Genomic DNA, 21,322 nt, shown 5'->3' with positions numbered 1-21,322 from the left:
GCATTACTTTGTGAAAAAGCAAATCAGAATTGTGGCGTATAAGATCATCTTAGTAAGCAAGCGTTATTTTCAGTTTATTTGCACGAGTGCTTTCATAGACAGCAGTTTACATTAAAAACGTAAATTGCTCAGTAGAGAAAGCAGCATTTCTCTTTCAAATAGAAATTTGTCAAATAGAAATTTAGACTTTTGGAACATATTTGTGATAATCAATGCTAACGATGTGTGAAGCTTTAGTTTATTCCCTCGACTGGTTACTGAGAAACAAGCTTACAAACAAATTCGAACGTGGACGCAGACAAAAGGTGGAGTCCTGAAGCTCTACACATCTATTAATGATTGACATTTAAACCATGAAATACCTCAAAATTGCGTTGATTCTATTGTGGTAAGGATATCTCGAAATATATATTCTTCTTTCAAGCATTCCAACACTTGCCCCTACGAACAAAAAGCAGGATTCAATACGCTTTGGGGGCCTGCTTGACCGCGATGTTAAGGTCGTTGGCTTCCAATCACTTGCCCCTCACTGATTTGGGTTTGAAACCCCATTCAAAAGGCTTACGGTAGATTAGTTGTTTTATCCAGGTGCCTACCCTTTCCTTAAATGATTCCCGGAGTGGCACACGGGGTCTTCTTCTACCGTCAAAAGTGGGAAATGTGGCCACGTTACATAATCGTCGATTTGACTTAACTCATCAACAAATTCAGTATGCTCTGATGTCATTGTTAACATAATGTATAACTGTATAAAACAGGGATAGCAACGTGTATGGATGATGCGGTTGGAGCCATTGTAAATACACTGAAACTGCGAGGAATGTGGAACAATACCGTGCTTATCTTCACAACAGGTATGCAGTTCATATATATACTACTGCGTCTGTTATATATGACTGGAATAATCATAACACGATCGTGGAAAAAATTAAGGAAAATAGTATATATATTCACTTTAGTTCATTGTAACGGAAGTACGGGGAAGGTATTGTGTAACCAGGTGTCAGATTTAACGGTTTTGTCCTTTATTATTACAGATAAACACAGGTAGTTTACGATTTAGAACTAGCTGGTTTTGTGTATATTACAACGGTTTGGTGCAGAATCATAAAAGTAAATTTCCAGTTTCAAAGAAACACCTGGTTTTAACTTTGCATGATTTTAATTTAGATAAAATTTCAAATCGATCAAATTGCAAACATTTGAACTTTGCAAAATTAACCACTCAATCAAGCATATTTTTATTGTGTTAAATTTGGTGGAATCAGTGTCATCTGTATGTTGACTATCCAATGTGTTTTATATGTGTAAATTTCTAAAGTGGGTCATCCAGGGTCAAAACTAAAACAGTTGGCCCATTGGTAAAGTCATTGTATACAGTTAATGAAAGACCTGCCTTTCATTAGTCAAAACTGTAACCGGAGGTCCGAAGGACCAGTCAACTGACTATTGACTGGCAAGTCATTCAAACATTGTTTTATTACATGACATTAGAAAAAACGAAGTAATTCTTAAGTTTTGACTTAAGCTCAGTAAAATCTGAATTAACCACAGATCAATCATTATTACAATACAGTGCAACCTCTCCAGAGCGGCCCTCTGTTAAGCAAAAACTTCTCTATAACAACATCATCAAAATTTCCCTAAGCTGAGATATACTATCATTTACCTCTCCAGAACAACAACCTTTCCATAACACTCAATATTGTACTTCCCAAAGGGTGTTGCTCTACAGATGTTTCACTGTATATGTTATGCCATGTTATAAAAACGATGTAGATGCTACATTTTCTGCCAGATCTACGTAAGAATGGTAGCAATTTTCCTTTCCTAAACTTCATATTTTCTCCGAATTATTGTCTTTATTCCGAAAATGGATCTTTGTGTTAGTAGGTCAGATGCCATATTTTTTATCCGACCTACATGAAACTTGTTAAAAAAGTGTTGTTTTTTATGAGATCTACGTCATATTCAAAATCTGTTCGTCTGAGCTAAATAGCTTAGTCACTTTGTTTTAATTTATCATAGATATTGAATATCATTGTTAAAAATGTCGATACATAGACACATTAATAGAGCATTTTCGTGCATGCAAATGATCTAAATGTGTATGGTACTTACACAGACAAAAATTACAATTAAAGAAATTCCCCTTAACTCATTCTGCACGGGCGACGCATCAATGCGTCGGCCGATTGTTATCTTATACCGCGTGGCGCTTCTAGGCGTTGTTGTTATCTACATCAGGAAATCGCACGCCGCGTACATGCGTCCTTACAGTAGTAGCTCTGAATTCCGCTGACGCTTTCAGTCGTCACCTTTCATTGGTCTTAAATAAAATATGTAAGTTCTTTCTAACAAATTGGACCAATCATTTTTTGTTGCGTAACATTTTTAAAACATAAATAAAACAGGATGTTGTAAAAAATAAATGCTTTCGTTGAAGAAAGCTGTAAAAGCGAGCGTCGTTCGAGTTATAATTTGTGATTTTTTTAAATTAGGAATTATTTTTTATATGATTCGAAACATAAAAAAATAAGTAAATAAATAAATAGATAGATACCAATGAAGTTCAAATAATGCAACCCAAAAATATATAATTTTTCGCTCGTCGCGATGCATCAAATAATGTCATCTGCGTGATCAAACAATTTTACGACTAAATGCGTTTTCTTCTGATTATTATCGTTATTTCGTTTTATTGCAATAAAATTATCATTGGACATTGTGCCAGAATTTCTTTCAAATCTGTCAAAATTTAGCAGAGATAGAACTAAATACCCAGCTATGGAGCTAGAAAAGGCGTTGAGTATATAAATCATGTAAATAATTGGATATTGTTAAAATACACGTCAATAAAGACAGACGTACATAATTACCGCACAAAAATAACGTGTACGCATCATACCGAAATGCAAAAAAAAAAAAAAAAAAAAAAATCTCATTGAATTATTTTACATTTTCATACCGCGTGAACATTGTCACATCTTTACGTCGTTTACGTGTAAGATTAAACTATCTTCCACTCATTTCTACCTATGCGATATTACAATGCTCATCTGTGTATGAAAAAGTAAAATCATCTTGTGGGCATTTATTTATTTTGTTGTTAAACTTCGAAACCGTCTCTTGATCTATAGAATAAAGTATTAATAATAACTTAATTATTCCGACAGCATGTGTATGATACTTTGAAACTCTACAAAATTGTTTAAAAATTTAAATTTTCATAAAGTACTTGTTTTCTGAAAATTAGTGCAAAGTAATCTCATTTTCAGCACAATAGGTTCAGTCTACAATTTCTACAATAGTTAACATATTCACTTAGTTTCATTTTATTAAATACATATCAAATACATACACTATTTTGTATGAGAAATAACTTTATTCTAATGCGTTTTGATTGCCTAGATGCGTATAACTGAGTAAAATCAGTGTTAGAAAATGGCAATGATGATAATTAAAATTACTTTTAAGAATTGTTCTTCTTTGTTGTTAAAATTTGTGCATGATAAAATGTAGCATTTTATAAATGTTGTTGATGAGAGAATATGGTCATTTGTTTTGTGTCTTTAATTCAACACTGTGTTTAAATGACTGTATTACACAGCTGCATGAAATTAACTTTGTTGCGTAGCTACTTTAATTTACTTACAAAGTGTGCAAATTCCATACCTATAACACATATTTGATGTCATATGTCCTTAATTAACAACAATATCCCAAGCAAAAAACTACAGAATCAATGTTATCTCTCAAAGCATCTCTAGGTATTCAGGGTAGATTGGCTTATCAGCCTCCTAGGTGGCTGTAAGATAAATATCAGCAGAGTAGAAGTGGAGATAACGCTTTAGGGTAGAGTGAGTTAAAATAAATATGCCAGTATCTTTTAAATATGGTGGCGCTGTCACATCAGTGAGGGCGCTTTGCAGTAGTAGTGGCAATGTGGCGTATAGTTTGCGTTTGCTGTTTAATTACGACTATAGTTTTATCTCTCATATGACTGACAAATATACAAATATCCTTCAAAAAATAATTCAACCAATTTCCTATAAAAGATAAAAATAAATATGAAGCTAATCATATAAAACCAAATTACATTATTTATGGCAATTTTTTCCGTGAAATGAATCATTTTACATACTTAACTTGTCGAACGCCATCTGCATTGAATACTAGTGATTTTATTACATCTAGAAATTATAACTAAAATGCAACTTCATCAGCTGGAATTTTCCAGGCTGCAAGGAATGACAGAAACTCATGTGTTCCATTTTTTAAATATTTCTATGACATCTTATAAAGACTTCTGTTATGGTTTCTTATATACATTTTCTTGAAAACAAAGGAATAAGTTGACTTATGCTCCTAATTGATGACAGTCTATATATGCATCAAATAAATACCATTTAGTGCCGCATTTCTCCGTTTTGCTAACATTTTCAGGTAATTTTACATATTTATTATCATCATTAGAACCGTCTCACATTTTAAATTGTTTCTTTATTTGATAGTAAATGTCTTGTCAAAAGTTTTATTTTCTTTTGAAGGAGAGTTCAGTTTCATGACATATTTTTTCGTCAGTGAAGAAATTTAGCCCTTTGACATGACGAGATTTTATGAAGTCTGTTCTCTTGTTATAAACTTGTCTTCTATGATATGCTAGTGTTTATTGGAAATAATCCTTTCGAAAAAAAAGGCTCGGCAAGATTTTTTTCATCTTTGAAGTTGTTATGAGCTACCCACTTTTCCCTATCCGCTTGAAACTTACCTTCTACAATGGAAGAACAGTGCATCCAGGCAGATCTTATAATAGTGATACTTGAGTATATAAAAAGTTTTATAGTGTGATTAAAACTTAAGTTTTCACTAATTGTTCACACATGCTTCTCTTAATTCTATAATAACATTTCAAACATCAAAATAAAATGGTAGAAAATGACAATATATGGAAGCATACCACATTTCCCATGGATCAAGCTACTTATTTCTAGTCAGACGTTTTAACGTTAACCACCCGCCGCCACAGCGCCACCACGACCGAATAGCGCCATCAATGATGCGATAGTGCCACCACTTTTAAAAGATACTGGCATATTTCTTTTTCGGGAAATTTCATTAATTCTAATGTTTGTCTGTGTAAGTAACATACACATATAGATCATTCGCATGCGCGATAATGTTTGTATAGTGTGTCTATGCATCGAAACGTAACTGAAAAACATACAAAAATGTGCGAATCAGGAGAAAAGCTCATGATACCAAAATATACGTTATATTACAACAATGTTACAGTCAACCTGTAGTACATGTGTTCTTACATGGCACTAAATCCTCCGATTCTTGAAATAAGTTCAATCTATACATGAAAATATAGCATAAAATGTAATTTTACTCAGCTGCTTACATTTTGAAACCAGTAATAGCTGCACCACGAAATGCCGACAGCTCCTTTCCTTATCATCACTTTTTGGTGTAGGCGCTGGGGTTTAGTAGCCGTGAAATGGTCTCTCAAAAAGCCTAATTTGTTGTTTTAAAACACACAAAGGAATTGAGAATGTAATGTCTAAGTGCAGTATGTTTCTAAATGGACGTGGTCTCTCGAGCAAGCTTGATTGCATAACCCTTTGAATTGCTATACGGAAAAATTATATAACAGCCTTCAGAAGCCCTGGCCTAATATAACAGAAATACACTGCTACGAGGGGTGTTCCAAAAATAATGTCATTTGTGTTTTATTTAGCGGAAATCGTGCCATGTGTACACAAAACCACCTCGTGTCGATAGAACGATCACTAAATCGTAACATAGGTAAATATCGCGCTCACACGTTCACTGACTTTGGTACAGTGTACATTGCTTTATAGCGTATTCATTACACTTTCCACTTTATGACTGGGAAAAGAGCTGAAAATGTGCTTGAAATTAGGGCCTACATAAAAGGTAGGTCGCTACTCGGCATGAAGCTTGTAGATATTCACCGTGAGGTGTGCGACATTTATGGGGAAGGTCAAATGTCTCATAGGACTATTTGTAGGTGGGTAGCTAAATTTAGGACCGGACAGCAGCAACTCAAAGATGCTGCTCACACAGATCGTCCTGCAACAATTACGTCGAAAGGTAACATCAAAAAAATCCTCAATTTACTAAAAAAGGATGCCCGATTCACCGTAAGGCAATTGGCCCGACTGACAAACTTGTCGTTAGCACGAGTTCATGGAATTTTGAAGAAACACCTAAAACTTAAAATAAAAAATAAATGCAAGATGGATACCCAATTTGTTAACAGATGAACAAAAGAGGACCCGTGTAACAATGGCAAAAAAACTTCTGAACATGTACCTAAAATACAGCAAAAAGGTTTTTGATAATATAGTTACTGGTAATGGAACCTGGGTTTATTATTTTGAACCAAAGCGGAAGTATTCCAACCGAATTTGGGTCACCAAAAATGCGAGACGCCCAAGTATTGCCAAACGAATACGAACGGTGAAGAAGGTTTTGTATGTATTTTTTTCACTCATAAGGGTCCAATCATTCAAATTCCGGTACCAAAAGGCAGTACGGTCATAGGAAAATTCTATAAAAAATGTTGTTCTAAGAAAATTGAAGAACTACTACAAAAGTCGCCGCCCCAAAACAGGACTTAAGTACCTCCGACTTTTGCATGATAATGCATCCGCTCACAAGGCACGCATTGTGACCGAGTTTTTGGAGTCAGAGGTTACCGTCCTTCCACACCCTCCGTTTTCGCCAGACCTGGCCCCCCTGCGACTATTTTCTGTTTCCCAAACTTAAATATCATCTGTCTGGAAAGAGATACAAATCGAGAAATGCCCTTGGATCTGCAGTATATCAGTATCTGATGGGTGTTTTCCCATAGAAGAGTATGAAAAGTGTTTCCAAAAGAGGATTGACCGGCTCAAAAGGTGCATTCAGGCTGACGGAGAGTATTTTGAAGGGCAGAGCAAGTTAAAATGATCAGAACATTTGCAGTATAGGAGAACCGATGCAAGTGACATTACTTTTGGAACACCCCTCGTATTAAAGATTTAATTTAAAGAAATTCCGCAAATTATCAGGATATGCATTCACTTCCGTATACCCCCAAAGGCTTATCAAAACTTAACACCCTCCTCCAAAAAACATTGTGTTATATCATAAGTGAATGTTATTTTTCATTGGAAGTTTAACTCAAAGCTACTTTTATAAAAGTATTTCTTTTAAATTGAAAGTTTTGCCCCATAATTTATCAAAATAAGCTGTTAACTAATCGGTTTCCATTTATGTCCTACACGGAAATAATTGACACATCTCTTATGATAAAAGAGAGTTGGTAAGCTACATCAATTCACTGATAACTCTTGTTTATTACATTGGCTATATATATATATTTTATTGATTTAATGTTTTAATGCACTTAAACGGGTTGACTAACGATATGACGTTTTGGTAAATATGGAAGAAAATCTGAAAAAGTGCAAACAGTAATTGAAAATATCTCTTTAAAATGACAGACAATGGCGGCAAAATAAATAAGGGAAGTAGTAACTTGCCATTACGAGGAGGAAAGGGAATGCTGTATGAAGGTGGAATACGCGCAGTTGGCTTCGTACACAGCATGCTTTTAGATGAGAAGGTGAAAGGATCTATTTCGAAGGAACTTATGCACGTGACAGACTGGTTTCCTACTTTGGTCAAACTTGCGGGAGGAAACTTAAATGGAACTAATCCTTTAGATGGATTTGACCAGTGGGAGACAATCAGGTAAGTTATCTTAACTCAGTTCTACACTGAGTCGACCCCTGATACGTTCCAAAATGGAATGAAAAACGACATCCCCTTGACAGAATACACACCTTCCTCCCCTACGCCCCGATCACTTCAATTTGAACAAGGCGGACAAAATTCAACCTTTGAATTTGTGACAGGAATACTACAATTAGAATATTAAAATAAATGCAAACTTATTTTTAAAGTGATAATTGTCCATTTTGAATGATATTATCATATATCTGATACAGATAAAAGGTAAAATTGAACGCGGAACCTAGTCCCGGTGGTATTTTGAACGTTTTTCCTAAACCCAATCATTATTCAAATACCAGATTGTATAACAGCTATGCATTAATGAAATCGAGGTTAAACAGAATTCAGACGTCAAATGGTAAAAGCGACGACATTATCTATATTACAAATGTTTACGAAAAATAAGATATACTGTACAAAACACCGATACTAGTATGAAAGATAAGACCAAACTTCCAGTGCCTATCGTGTGCTAATAAGTGGACCCTCGATTCTGGATAAACGTAGATAATAAACTCAAAATAATGCATAACGAAGGCGGTTTAGCAACCAGTGTATTTAATTGCTTTAACGATTTAGGAAACTTTCGAAGGAAGGCTAAGTACTGTGAAATAATCTAAATTCGCTGGCATGAAATTTAGCGAAAACGTGAAAAGTGAAAAAGGACTGTTTCGCGCGGGCTTTAATTCGCGCATTGTCAATTTTAGAAATGAAAAAATAAAATAAAATAATATAATAACGTGGTCTTAAATTTGCGAGTGCTCTACCGACTGAGCTAACCGGTTGCCTGACACATTTTCTCTCCTAACGTGACCAAGTCCGAACCGTGCCAGACACCCCAACATATTGGAAATTCATCTTCGAATTCCGAAGGTATATAATATTACAGGCGTTATAAGACTGACCAAGCAATCATGCCACGGTCCCATGTTGGGCGCTAAATGTCAGAGGGTGAGAAAAATGTGCAGTCAGTCTGGGGCTCAAACCCGCGACTCCTCGCTTACAGGGCGAGTGCTCTTCCGACCCAGCTGCCCGACAAATTTTCTCCACTTACGTGACTAAGTCTGTACTGTATATTTCAGGGAAGGGCCCCCGATAATGTTGTTAAAACATCTGGTCCTACCCTTTTGTATGTACTGTATTTATGTATGCTTATTGTATGTGTGTGTGAAGAGAATATGCATATGTGTTTACACCCTTCTGTAAATGTGGGCTAATTCTTTTCAATTCCAGTACCGTTAGTCTGCCCCGCCTTCTACGGGTATATCTGCCCACTTCTACCCTCGATTGAATCTATAGATCAAACGAACATCTGCCCATTTCTACGGTATTGTATATATATATAGGGGGAAAACGATGTGGAGAAAGATGCTTAAGTCTTTACATTTTAATATTGTCTATAAACATTTAAAAATCAATAAAAATAAAGAAATAAATAACCAGTTTCGCCCGTTCATATATAAAACTTTGTGTCCAATATATGTGTGTGATTCATCTAAATCCTCAAACTTTATGTAAAAGAGAAAAGCCGAAAACTGTCTGTTCTTTCACATAATGGATAGTTTGAGGCTTTTCTCTGACTTAAAACACGGTCCTCACGAAAAAATCAAGATTGTCGTGATATTATATAATGTCTCTAATATTGTCCTCTTTGAGGCAAAGACAATTCATTGATATGTGTCTCTGTGCTAAATAAAAATACCAAATCAAATGGGGTTTAAATTAGATTGCATACAAATATTTATTGCAATTATTTTTTTTTAAAACGTTAATGATATCCTGATTTATAGGGAAGTTTCTAACATATCTCGTTTTGTCATATCTATGAATGATTTGAAGTACCTTTACAAAAAGTACAATTTAACATGGCCATGTGATGTATGTTTCAATAGTTGTCCATGCTTTGTTCGTGCTGTGTTTGCAGTTTTGTATAAATCAATAAATTTAATAAATCAGAGGTCCAGGTGAAGACATTGTAAAATGTATGTATGTATTTTATATCGTTATTACAAAATACGAGATTCGGGATATGCTATCAATTTTATTAGAAGAATATTACCTGTATCATATAAGACCTTTACTCGTTATGATTTATATCTCTTTTTTACGAGAAAATATTTCGTTAGTAGAATAAATAACATCGTTATTGCAAGAAAATTGTATTGTTAAATTAAGATCATTACGGCCAAATTTTCTGGTAATTCCGAAACGTGCAGTAAAACTTTAGGAAACTTGACTTTTTTTTCTTTTTTTTTTCTTTTTTTCTTTTTTTTCCTTTTGGCTTTGTTGTAGAAAGGTGAAATTGCACATTTTTGGGTAGGACTTAACAAATGTCAGTTATGGCAAACATTTAACAAATTTTACACGAACACTGCATGATAAAGATAGGTCTGCAGCATTTGAAAAAGAAAGAAAAAAGTTAGACGTTTCACAGAATAGGTGGCGTTTGTTTAATTCTGCCGATTGTTTTCTCGTTTAGGACACAGCCATTATTTAATCTGAGGACCATACGCGGCTTCTCATGGAACTGCACTCTGTACATCATTGAAGGTTTCATGTGCACCGCCATATGAATAGATCTGTGAATGTCTCTAAATTACATTCTGGTACTTATAACATGTGTAAATGTTGAGTTCTGCTCAACCCGGGGCTAGATGGCGTGGAAGCTTGCACTTCCACTACCGTCCAAGAGCAGGCTCAATCAAACAAAGCCTGCAATATTTTCGTTTATGCTTACCTGTGATTTTCCACCTTTTTTATTTCTTCAATGCGTCGGCGTACGAGTCGCCGTCCCGATTTGTTAAGTTTATGTATGTAAGCTGGTATCTTTGTGACCACGGGAAGGGATTGAAACTTCACACACTTATTCACTGTGATAAATTTACTTAAACTACACAGGTTTCATAACTCTGTTTGATTTTTATATAAAATTATGCCCCTTTTTCGACATAGAAATTTTTATTACGGTTTTATATGTAAGCTGGTATTTCAGTACCTTCTAATGGAAATGGATTGAAACGTCAAACACTTGTTCACTGTGATGATCTGACATGCAGTGCTTAGGTTCCATAACTCTACTATGCATTTTTACAAAATTATGCCATTTTTTTCGACTAATCAGTTGTTTGTATGTAAACTGGTATCTCAGTACCCACTAATAGGAATGGATTGAAACTTGCACAATTGTCCATTTACATGAGCTGATATGCATTGTACAGGTTCCATAATTTGTTTTGCAATTTTACAAAATTATGCCCACTTTTCGACTTTAATATTCATTCAATTGACAAGGCTGTTAAATAGTAGAGGTTGCTGTCCTCCGACAGCTCTTGTTTTAAATTACGTTGCCTATTTTCATCTATTTTTGACTGAAAATGCCATATCAAATGTATATCTGCGATACTTTTCTATTGCGATTTAGGAGTACACAAAGAGGAGTTTACTACTTTCTAACGGTTGAACATTGAAACTAACATTCTGTAATTACTTTTGTCACATTGTTTGATTTCTATTTAACTGATAATTTGTTGGGCGTTTGGGTTAAAGGCATACGTTCCCCTTCAGTTTTTTTAATGCAGCTACAAGTTCTGTAAAACGTTGCAGTTTATATTTTGAAACTTTCGAATATCATAGGTTAATGTACTCACACCTCTTAACGTACAAGGTTGTTATTATACCTGTCCATTATTAACCTGTACTTGTCCATTCTTAAAGTATCCATTATTTTAAGAATGGACAGTTACAGGTTAATAATGGACAGGTATAGTAAAATAATCGTGTGTATAGAACGGTATCGGTACAATAACCTTTATAATGGACAAAACTAACAAAGGATTACATCACAACCGTGTTTTAAGGGAAAATAGGGGATGTGTTTTGTCTAACTGCAACCGTGTGGATGTCCCTAATTAGTGACAGATGATTGAAACAATATGAATTCTTATGTGATTTGGATAGACAAAATGACAGTAAATTAACAGTATGTTATTTTATTGTTTTACTAAAGTTGTTAGCTACAGTATAGAAAACATTTTTAAGAAAATCAAACAGGAAGGTAAAAAGAGCAAAGTTAAAATTAAGTCATGGGACATCGCACACCTGTCAAATTTTGTCATTAATTTTCACGATCTGTCAAAATTATTTTTATTTTACCAATTTGCATATGCATTGTTTTCGTACGTATCTTGGTAGGACATTGATATATGTAATTTACTATACGTCCCAAATCAATATCTGCGCTTGAAATTGTTTTGTTGAGCTCACTGAAGTCAATTTCTATTGTTTTAGTTCACTGTCGGTAATAGAGGTACCAAAACACAATCTTAAGACATGAAAGTTGTTCCTTTCTGATAGACAAAGAAAAACATTAGGCTGAATCATAACGTAACGATATTTAGAAATACCTGAATATTCTTTGTGGTTTTTTGGTCATTCACAGGAAATTCAAAACGTGATACAACCTTACACTGAACTAAGTCCGCACTGTGACATACACCCCCACATCGAATTCCGGAGGAACATAATACTACAATCGTCGTTAGACTGACCAAGCAAACATTCCACGTTCCCATGTTGGGCGCCAAATCTCACAGGGTGAGAAAAATGTGCAGTCAGTCCGGGGCTCGAACCCAGGACCCCTCGCTTTCAGGACGAGTGCTATACCGACCGAGCTGACCGGTTGTCGGTGTGTCCAAGTCAGTACCGTGACATACACCTCCACGCACTGGAAATCTAGAATTTCAAATGTCCAACAAAATATAAACACATCATAACAATTCCCTAAATCAGTTGATGAAATTTTTGACTTGTCATTAAAGATAACTGAAATTAAATGCTGTCATAAATAGTCTACTAAGCACTATGTTGATGAAGAAGTTCCTTTAATCAATATGTTGAAACTGTAACTGTCAAATCTGACAGATGTCAAAATCAGTTTGTACTCCAACGATGACACGTGTATTTCCAATAGTAAACGTTCCACATAACATTACATCGATGTAGAATTGTAAAAAGTAAAGACTTTTACCGTTAACTGAGCTCAGTATTACTTAGTAAAATAATAAACATCTTGTGTGTATTTATTTTTTATTTCCGGGTTCTCCATTTTGAAGAGTATCCTTCATTTGAAAACGAGGTTAACGACTGTTTCGTCCTCACAATGTTCGCTCCCAATGATTCGCTACCATTCACTTTCTAAACAAAGGTCACACTGGCTACTGCTACGGTTTCAATCGTACATGGGTTCTACGGTTTTGTTAATGGTATACTGGCTGTAGCCTGCAAAGGCACCAGAAATAATGTAGAAGTCAAATAAATGACTAAAACACAAAATGGCGTGAACCACCGCAAAAGTATATTTCAGTGTGTGTTTTCTACATATATATAAAGATTGTAATTACTATTTAGCATATTTGCTTGTTCAATTTTGCTTGTAATTTAACTTGGCGTTTAAGTGTAACTGTGAAATATTGGTTTTCACAAAATAAATTGTTCACAGTTTTATGATAAAGATTTCCGTGAGTTTTGATGCGGTAAGTATTCGTGAAATTTTATGCCAGCAGTTCGAGCATCAAGAAAGTACAGAAATTTGTATAAAAAGATAAAGTGAAATAAATGAACTGTGAGTGTGAATTAATTGGTGATTTTTTGGTTTTCTATACAGTGTTTGATTATATCAGACAAGAGATTTATTTAAAATAAATCTTTCAGGTAAACATAAACAATAAAGAGCTACCCTTGCGTGCTTTAAGTGTTGGAGTCCTGTCTTTCGGTGGATCAAAGACATGAGTAAGATTGACTGTTGAGCAGAGATTTGAAACGTGTATATAACAGCAGCCGTTGGCTGATGTGAAGTCTATGGTGGAGTGTTTAGGACACTGAAGAAATATAGTGAAAATAGATAATCACTTGTGCCGTTAGTAACTTTTTTCAAATGGTGTTACAATTCTGGGAATTCTGAATTCTAAGTAACATTGTTGAATGTAGAGTGGTATTGTATTGTGGAGTATTGGAGTCATAATTGAAGTCTTTTTTCTTTTTTCTTTTTTTTATTACATTTCTCAAATGTAGTGACAGAAGTGCCACTTATTAAAAATATGTTATGGCGTTTTTTTACATTTGAATCTGCTGATGTCTGCTAATGTGAATTGACAGTTGTGTACATAGTCTGTATGGTGTGCTTTGATGGTCATTTATTTTGAATTGTTAAGGCACATTTGTTCCTAAATCTATAGACTCTTGGAGATATTATTTTTTAAAATTACTTATTTAATTCTATACTGTGTATGGTGAATAAATGGGCCGTTGTAATAAAGCTGAATTTTAAGTAACTTAAAAGTATTTTTCAGTTGTTACATAATTTGATTGATAATACAACTGAGAAACGATATTAAACTAGTTTTCATCATATCAGATGACACTACACCTTTTTTGCATAGAAATGCCGACCTTGAATACTTTGCCAAATCCTGTAGGCTCTAGGTAAACGAAGTAACCAGTATTCCATAGTGTACCCGGTTTGTAACTTTTGATGTGACACCTACCCCCGTCAGGTAATATAACTGTCGGTTAGATCTCTTCTCTTGTACCTAAGGGGTTCCAAAACCCTATATTTTCTATTAAACCAAACCCTCCTAAAACAGACGGGATCAAAATTCCAGTCTCATCTAACATATATCCCGTCCCTTTTCTAGACAAGAGAAGAAATACCCTCCTCCTATTCCACCAGGTCCAAGTCTGATAGTCAATATTAGAGAGTTTGAGATTTCAACCTTTGCCTTCCCCTTCAACGTCTCTCATATATATTTGGGGTAAAACGTCACCGATATGCGTGTATTTTATTTATATCAGACGTTGCTACTAAAGTTTTCCATGTAATATCAAGTAAGCCTAAGACTTCACGTTATTACTATGTGAAATAAAAAGCTTAGTTTCAGGATTTCTGCTTATTAAGTTATTCGAGTATCCATATGTATAACTGGACTAAATTTGATGCGAAACACTATCAATAAGTATAAGAACAATGAAGATTTGTTTGGCTAATGATTTTAACTAAATACATTGAATTGAACCTGGAAGTATGAAGTTATCGACTGATTTTGAGAAACTTTGAGATTTTGTTCAAACTTTAACTTCTACGGCATATTTGTGTCTTCAGGCGGTATTGATTATACCAGACGGGCCTTTTTGTCGTAAGAAGTGAAGTTTTGAACGTCCGAAGATGTGATATCACGAAAGTCAAAACTTCAGTTTTTGTACATCTACTCTGTCCACATACTCGGCATCAAAGACTGAAATCTGGATGGAGGCACATGACATGATAGTCATTTTACTTGAAAAATGAATGATAACGCGCGATTATCATTTGGTGGAACTTTTATTTTAACTTCCAAATAAAATCAATCCGTTTCTGGCGGACACTTAATAAGACAATTACGTTTTAATTATAAACATAAAATGGTACTAGTAAGACGGAAAAAAATTCTGAAGTATCAGACAATTTCAGATCTATGATATCATGATGCGAGAAGTTTCCTGTCAGCCGTATGGGATAACTCCATTCTTTACATGCACGGACACAGAGCCTGGCAGAGGAGCATTGTGGGTCAATCCCCCTTTGATTCTTACATTTTACAAAGAAAATCGGTGTGACTACCCCACCACCACCCCATGAATGGGTGACCCCTCTTTAAAGTTGGTGTCCCTCTAATCAAAATTCCTATCTGCACATGCTTTACTTATGAAATAGTATATTCAAACAAATACGTGTATATGCCCACATGTTATTTTGTGCGACAGTTTTCGTCTCCACCTAGCAGTTCTTGACTGTTTCGCTAGACACATGGTGACTTGGCACGAATATATTGTGTTATTTGAGAGTTTGGCATTGTACAGAGTCAAACTGAGTGTCATGATGCCAAAACGTATGATATCACGAGAATATCTTACATTTGTTTCAAATCGCTTGTTAAATGTACTCATAAATTGCGTATATTGGCTCATGTTATCAACATATCTTTTAAAAGGTTAGGTTTTCAACAGGTACAGTCTACAAGTAAAACGCGTCTTTTAAGGAATTCGATGTACAAAGTACCAATTCAAAGTAAAAAAAAAAAAAAAACTTTAAGAAAAATTATGAAATACTAGTCAACAGCCTTTTGTGTTTGCTTTATCTCATATATTTAACTTAACTTCAAAGTATATCGAGAAATGTATTTGTAGTAGTTGTTGTCTCATGTTTTTGTTTAAAAAAAATATTAACTGTAATATATTTCAAGAACACCATCAACAATAGAATATGTTGATATGATTATCATTTTTATTTCCTCTCATGTATACTAGTAATTTACAATCGTGCGTTGTATACTGGCATCATTTTATATAAAATGATTTTTTTTTGTAATCGCACTAATATCCATGCGATGATTATGTAAATTGAAATGTTTTTATTTAATTTTCATTTTTAAAACCTCTTGTAAAAGTCCTGCAATTTCGGACAATTGATATGAAAATGCACGAGAAAAACGATCATAATTACAGATAAATTGAATGGGCGGATTAAAAGAAGTAAGGTTCATTCTAAAGTTTGAAATCTCAAGGAATTTTAATCGAACTTCAACTTCATACGTTAACTTCGCAAGAGACGTTGAAGGGGGAGGCGAAGGTTGAAATCTCAAACTCTCTGTTATTCTGACATACCACGTGTTCCAGAATTACCAGTTTTTTTTTCTCTGGGGATAACAAGTCACCTAATCAGTATGAGGTATGGAAACATGATGTGAATTGTTTAGTAAAAGAATGTCTCTACCCAATGCATACGATAAGAGAGGCATTGCGTAAGTCAATAAAATATACCGCACGAGCTGCGCTTTTACATTTAGGTGAATTTTCGATTGTAGAGAGAGAAGATTTGGAATGCGCTGGATCGTGTATTTGGAAATGTTAGATCTACAGGAAAATCAAAAGAGCAATTCTATAGTGTATGTCAGAAGAATCAGGTACAGCGTACAGATTAAGACTGGGTCGGTTCTTGAGTAGTGTCTAAGTTATTATAGACAAACGGAGTAGAGATGAGATGAGAATCGTTTATAGTCAGGTCTGAGAGATGCAGGTCCAGAGACAAATTTGAGAAAGATATTGATTTTAATAGACATAGGCGAGAGTTACGATCTGAAATTCCCCGCTAATGTTGATAGGTCACAATACAAAAAAATTATACACTAACTCAGCCAGCCAAGGTAGCGGCACATGTATAATGTTAGATTATGGATGAGATACAACACCTTATTGACCAAATAGGTAAGATGCAGAAACGGTTAGAGAGCCTGGAAACATAATTAAAAGAATATATGGAAGGTAGTGGTGGTGAACAGTGGTCATGGAAAGCTAATTCCAATAGATGGAATAACAAGAGAGACCGAGAAACCAAAAGATGAAGAAAAGGAGAAGACACCTGGCAAGGAGGAATTTAACTCCAACAGACCTCCATTACAGGGCATATATGAGGTCAGAACGTTCCAAGTAGCCCTAAACAAGTAGCCCTTGTTGGACATGCAGATGAAGCAGACCTGATTGTAAATGGTACTAATACGATAGGATTGGTGAATACGGGTTCTATGATTACCACTTCGAGGGAGGATTTTTTCACTTTTTTCACTGAACTCTAGCCCCGATATGAACAGTTTGTCTGACTTTAGTTTAGGTATAAGAGGTGTCAGTGATTCTTCTATTCCGCATTTAGGATATGTTGTTCTTGATGTTTCTTTACCATCTTTTTATTCTTGTTATCCTGTCCCTGTTCTTAGTATGATAAACTCAGACACTAAATACTGTAGTGACACCCTTCTGAGAGTTGTTACTAACGTTATCAATTGCTTAAAGTCTTTGGGTCTTGCTAGTAGTAGTAGAATACCTACAGCGTTTCAGTACGTGGCACGTCCTTGTCCGGAGGTCAAATCATACGTGTAACTTCTTTCAATATGAAATATGTTGTTCTACAACCTTTTAAGACAAGTACTGTGTTAGAAATAGCTCCAGTAGTTGCTCCAATGACTACAGGATTTACAGAGGCGAACGAGCAGTAATTTTCACTAAATGCAGATAAAAAACACACCACACTGAGATCTGTAATTTATATTTTATAAATTACCAAAACCATTATAAAGAACCAATCACCATGTTTATATAGATCTGTGTTCAAAGTATACAGTTTCCATGCTTACCTCAAGTATATAACTATATACTATTCAATTTCTGGTAGGCAATTTTTGTAATATCCATAATACCGTCATATATTTGGATGAAATTTAAATTAACCGTTTAAATTCTGCTGAATTTACACACACAAATGAGCTCTCCATATCTCTTTAAAATGTAATACAGAAATTGCAGATAAATGTGCAGAAAAAGGAGTTGCAAGGTTTCAGAAGACAAAATATACAGAAATGCATTTCACATACATTTTGATAACTGAAACGGGATTTTAATTTGCTATTAGAAGTCTGATGATGATGAGACTTCGCTTATAAGATGCATAATGTAAGGTTTACACTTCTGTTGTATTCTATTTAACCTGTTGTAATAAAGGGGATTAATTTTTAGGCTTTAATTTCCAAACACAATGTATTGCAACAAAATGTATAACTAGTGTATATATTCTGCTGAATTTACACAAAGAAATATGTCATCAATATAAAACTTACAAACAGTGAATTGTAACTGGAATGAAATTATTGCATGGTTTTAGAATGCAAAATATAACAAAATTCATCTGATTTTGCCAATATTCCAACACATTTTAAATGCACTGACCTCCAAATTTTACGACAACAAAAATGAAACAAAGAGAAAATTGTTAGAAATATCAGGAAATTGTTGCTATATTTCTTAAGTAGGCATTGGAACTAAGTTACTAATAGATTATATGACATGGAAACACATGAGGGTTAGTTCCTTCTAGGGACCTCCGTGGCCGAATGGTTAAGGTTGTTCACTTGCCCCTCATCGATGTGGGTTCGAGCCTCACTCGGGGCGTTGAATTCTTCATGTGAGGAAGCCATCCAGCTGGCTTACGGAAGGTCGGTGGTTCTACCCAGGTTCCCGCTCGTGATGAAATAATGCACGGAGGGTCATCTGGGGTCTTCCGCCAGCATTAAAGCTGGAAAGTCGCCATATGACCTATCATGTGTCGGTGTGACGTTAAATCAAATAACAGTTCCTTCTAGTATTCCTTCCATTTTAAATTGAAAAGCGTTTGTATATGTAACGGGGTACCAGGGATAAACTGCCTTAACTATAAAGCTTTATATGTAACGGCCGTCGTTAAGTACGAATTCCTCCATGGTGTATTGGGAAAGAATGTAGGAAAACTTTATTTCCAAGGCAGTCCTGGTTCAGTTTCCGACTCGGACACAATTTGTACTTGATTTCGCATTTTTAAGATAGTTTTTAAAAAAGGCTATGTTGTAATGTTCATAATATGACCGAACGTCAGTTTTAATGAAGGTTTACTGAGCTTATTTCAGATTGATTTACGCGCTCGTGACGAGCATGCTGCTACCTTAAAATATGATCATAATTGGAATGATCACGAGCACGCGATGAGCTAGTATGTGCTAAACAAGGCCATATGCGAACTTATATCAAGAGCTTACGAATAAAATACAAGCATAAATCAAGCACGTCGCGATCTTCGTTGAAGACTGCACGTGGTCCCGGCGAGCTTGATTCTAGCCTTTACGCACTGAAATTTAGAGCGTACGTGCTTCAGTCAAGCACGTCGCGTTCTTATTTTTCGGTCGTACGTAGTTCCCGCGAGCTTAAATATAGCTTGAACGTAGCTTGCTTGAGCGCAGCTTAATTAAGCGCACTGCGATCTTATTTTAAGCGCATTGCTATGCATGTGCTTGTACACCCTAAATATCCATTAAATCTTAATTTTTCAAACAAGTACTCATTTCCTGCCGTGCGTCCATAAGAGCTTCATCTTAAACGCGCGCGATCAAGCTTACTGAAACACCACTTTGAAAAGTTAACAAAACAAAAATAACTGTTACAAAAAAAAACTTTTATGAAGGCAAATCCGTTACACAAAGTCCACTACTGGAAGGCACCTAATTTTCTCTACTGCAGTTTAACATAATGATCTGATATATGTCAGTGATGTATAACAAGAGTGTACTATATGTATCAATGAAAAACATAGACTCATTAAGTCATGATGATGAAACATAACTAACAATTTTTTGTCCATTATGAATTTTAATCTTTATGAATTACGTAAAGAACTGCATTGTTTAGTTTTGTATACGACCGTTTGAAAACGGGACGTATTATGGGAACGCCCCATATCTTCTTCATGGAGGGATTTTGTTGAAACTTGGCACAATTGTTCACCATCATGAGACGGATTGTCATGCGCAAGAATCAGGTCCCGAGGTCTAAAGGTCAAAGTCACACTAAGACATAGAAGGACTTTGCACAAATGTTGAACCACCAAGAGACGGAGTGTAATGCGGAAGTCCCTAGGTCTAAGGTCAAGGTCACACTTAGAGGCCAAAGATCAGATGCAAGAATGACTTTGTCCGGAGCATTTCTTTTTCATGCATTGGGGGATTTTGATGTTACTTGGCACAATTGTACACAATCATGAGACGTAGTGTCATGCGCAGGTCCTTTCTTTAGAATTACTTCCCTTTGTTGTTAATATTTATAGCTTATATTGTAAAGTTTTCATTACTATTCGTAGGGAAAATCGAGACCACTTTTCTGCAGTCCAACATGCATGTTATGTCCAATTTTGAGTAGTATTTTGACCTATCTCTACCTTGTAATATTTTTTGTGTTAGTTGTTACTATAAATAACTAATATTGTAACTTTTTTATTATTGACCGCAGGGAAAATCCAAGACCACTTTTCTGTGGTACAACATAGATGTTACTTTCAAATTTTAGGTGTATTTAAGGTATTTCTTCCTAGTAAGGAGTTTTTTATGGACTTTGAAAAACAAAAGAATTATAATAATTACTAAACAACCACAAAATTAAAATTCCATTTGCAAATACAGATGCCATTTGCTAATTTGCTGTGACGGGCGTGTATTGTGGCATTCTGGCACTCTTGTTGCAATTAAAACTACTGTAGATCATTTTGATTTCATTGTGTGAGAAAAAGTTAATATATATATAAGCCATCATTAATGATGTCCTACAAAGGAATGTGAACTTTTAAGATTACATTTTACTGTATATAAACTTATATTTATATGCACAAATAATGTATAAACAATGTGATGATATTTTTATTTTGATGCAAACAAGATTAAAAGTTGTCTTTATTTTATCATTAAATGTTTGTGAAATTTTGATTTCCTTGCATATTTAAAATATTGAATATATATACGGTATAATATAATGACTTCAAAGTTAAAATATGATACTTAACATTGCGCTTGCTTCTTGTAGGATAAGAGCACGCATGCTTATTGTAAATTATGCTTGCGCGAATTAAGCAGTA

At 34.8% G+C, this 21,322-nt stretch overlaps 1 protein-coding gene across 2 annotated transcripts in view; it reads left to right on the top strand.

The window, feature by feature from the left end:
* The window catches only part of LOC123555869 (arylsulfatase J-like), a 142,246-nt gene that overhangs the window by 102,681 nt on the left and 18,243 nt on the right, over positions 1-21,322 (top strand). For both annotated transcript variants that reach the window (XM_053548344.1, XM_053548343.1), the window contains exons 6-7: positions 759-854; positions 7,518-7,767. In XM_053548344.1, coding sequence (XP_053404319.1) covers positions 759-854; positions 7,518-7,767 — 346 coding nt within the window. The remainder of the gene's footprint in view (positions 1-758; positions 855-7,517; positions 7,768-21,322) is intronic.

The sequence above is a fragment of the Mercenaria mercenaria genome, chromosome 7 (genome assembly GCF_021730395.1).
Source record: "Mercenaria mercenaria strain notata chromosome 7, MADL_Memer_1, whole genome shotgun sequence".
Classification (NCBI taxonomy): Eukaryota; Metazoa; Mollusca; class Bivalvia; order Venerida; family Veneridae; genus Mercenaria; species Mercenaria mercenaria.
Note: the sequence above shows the minus strand (reverse complement) of the source record. Positions and strands in the feature narration are given on the sequence as shown.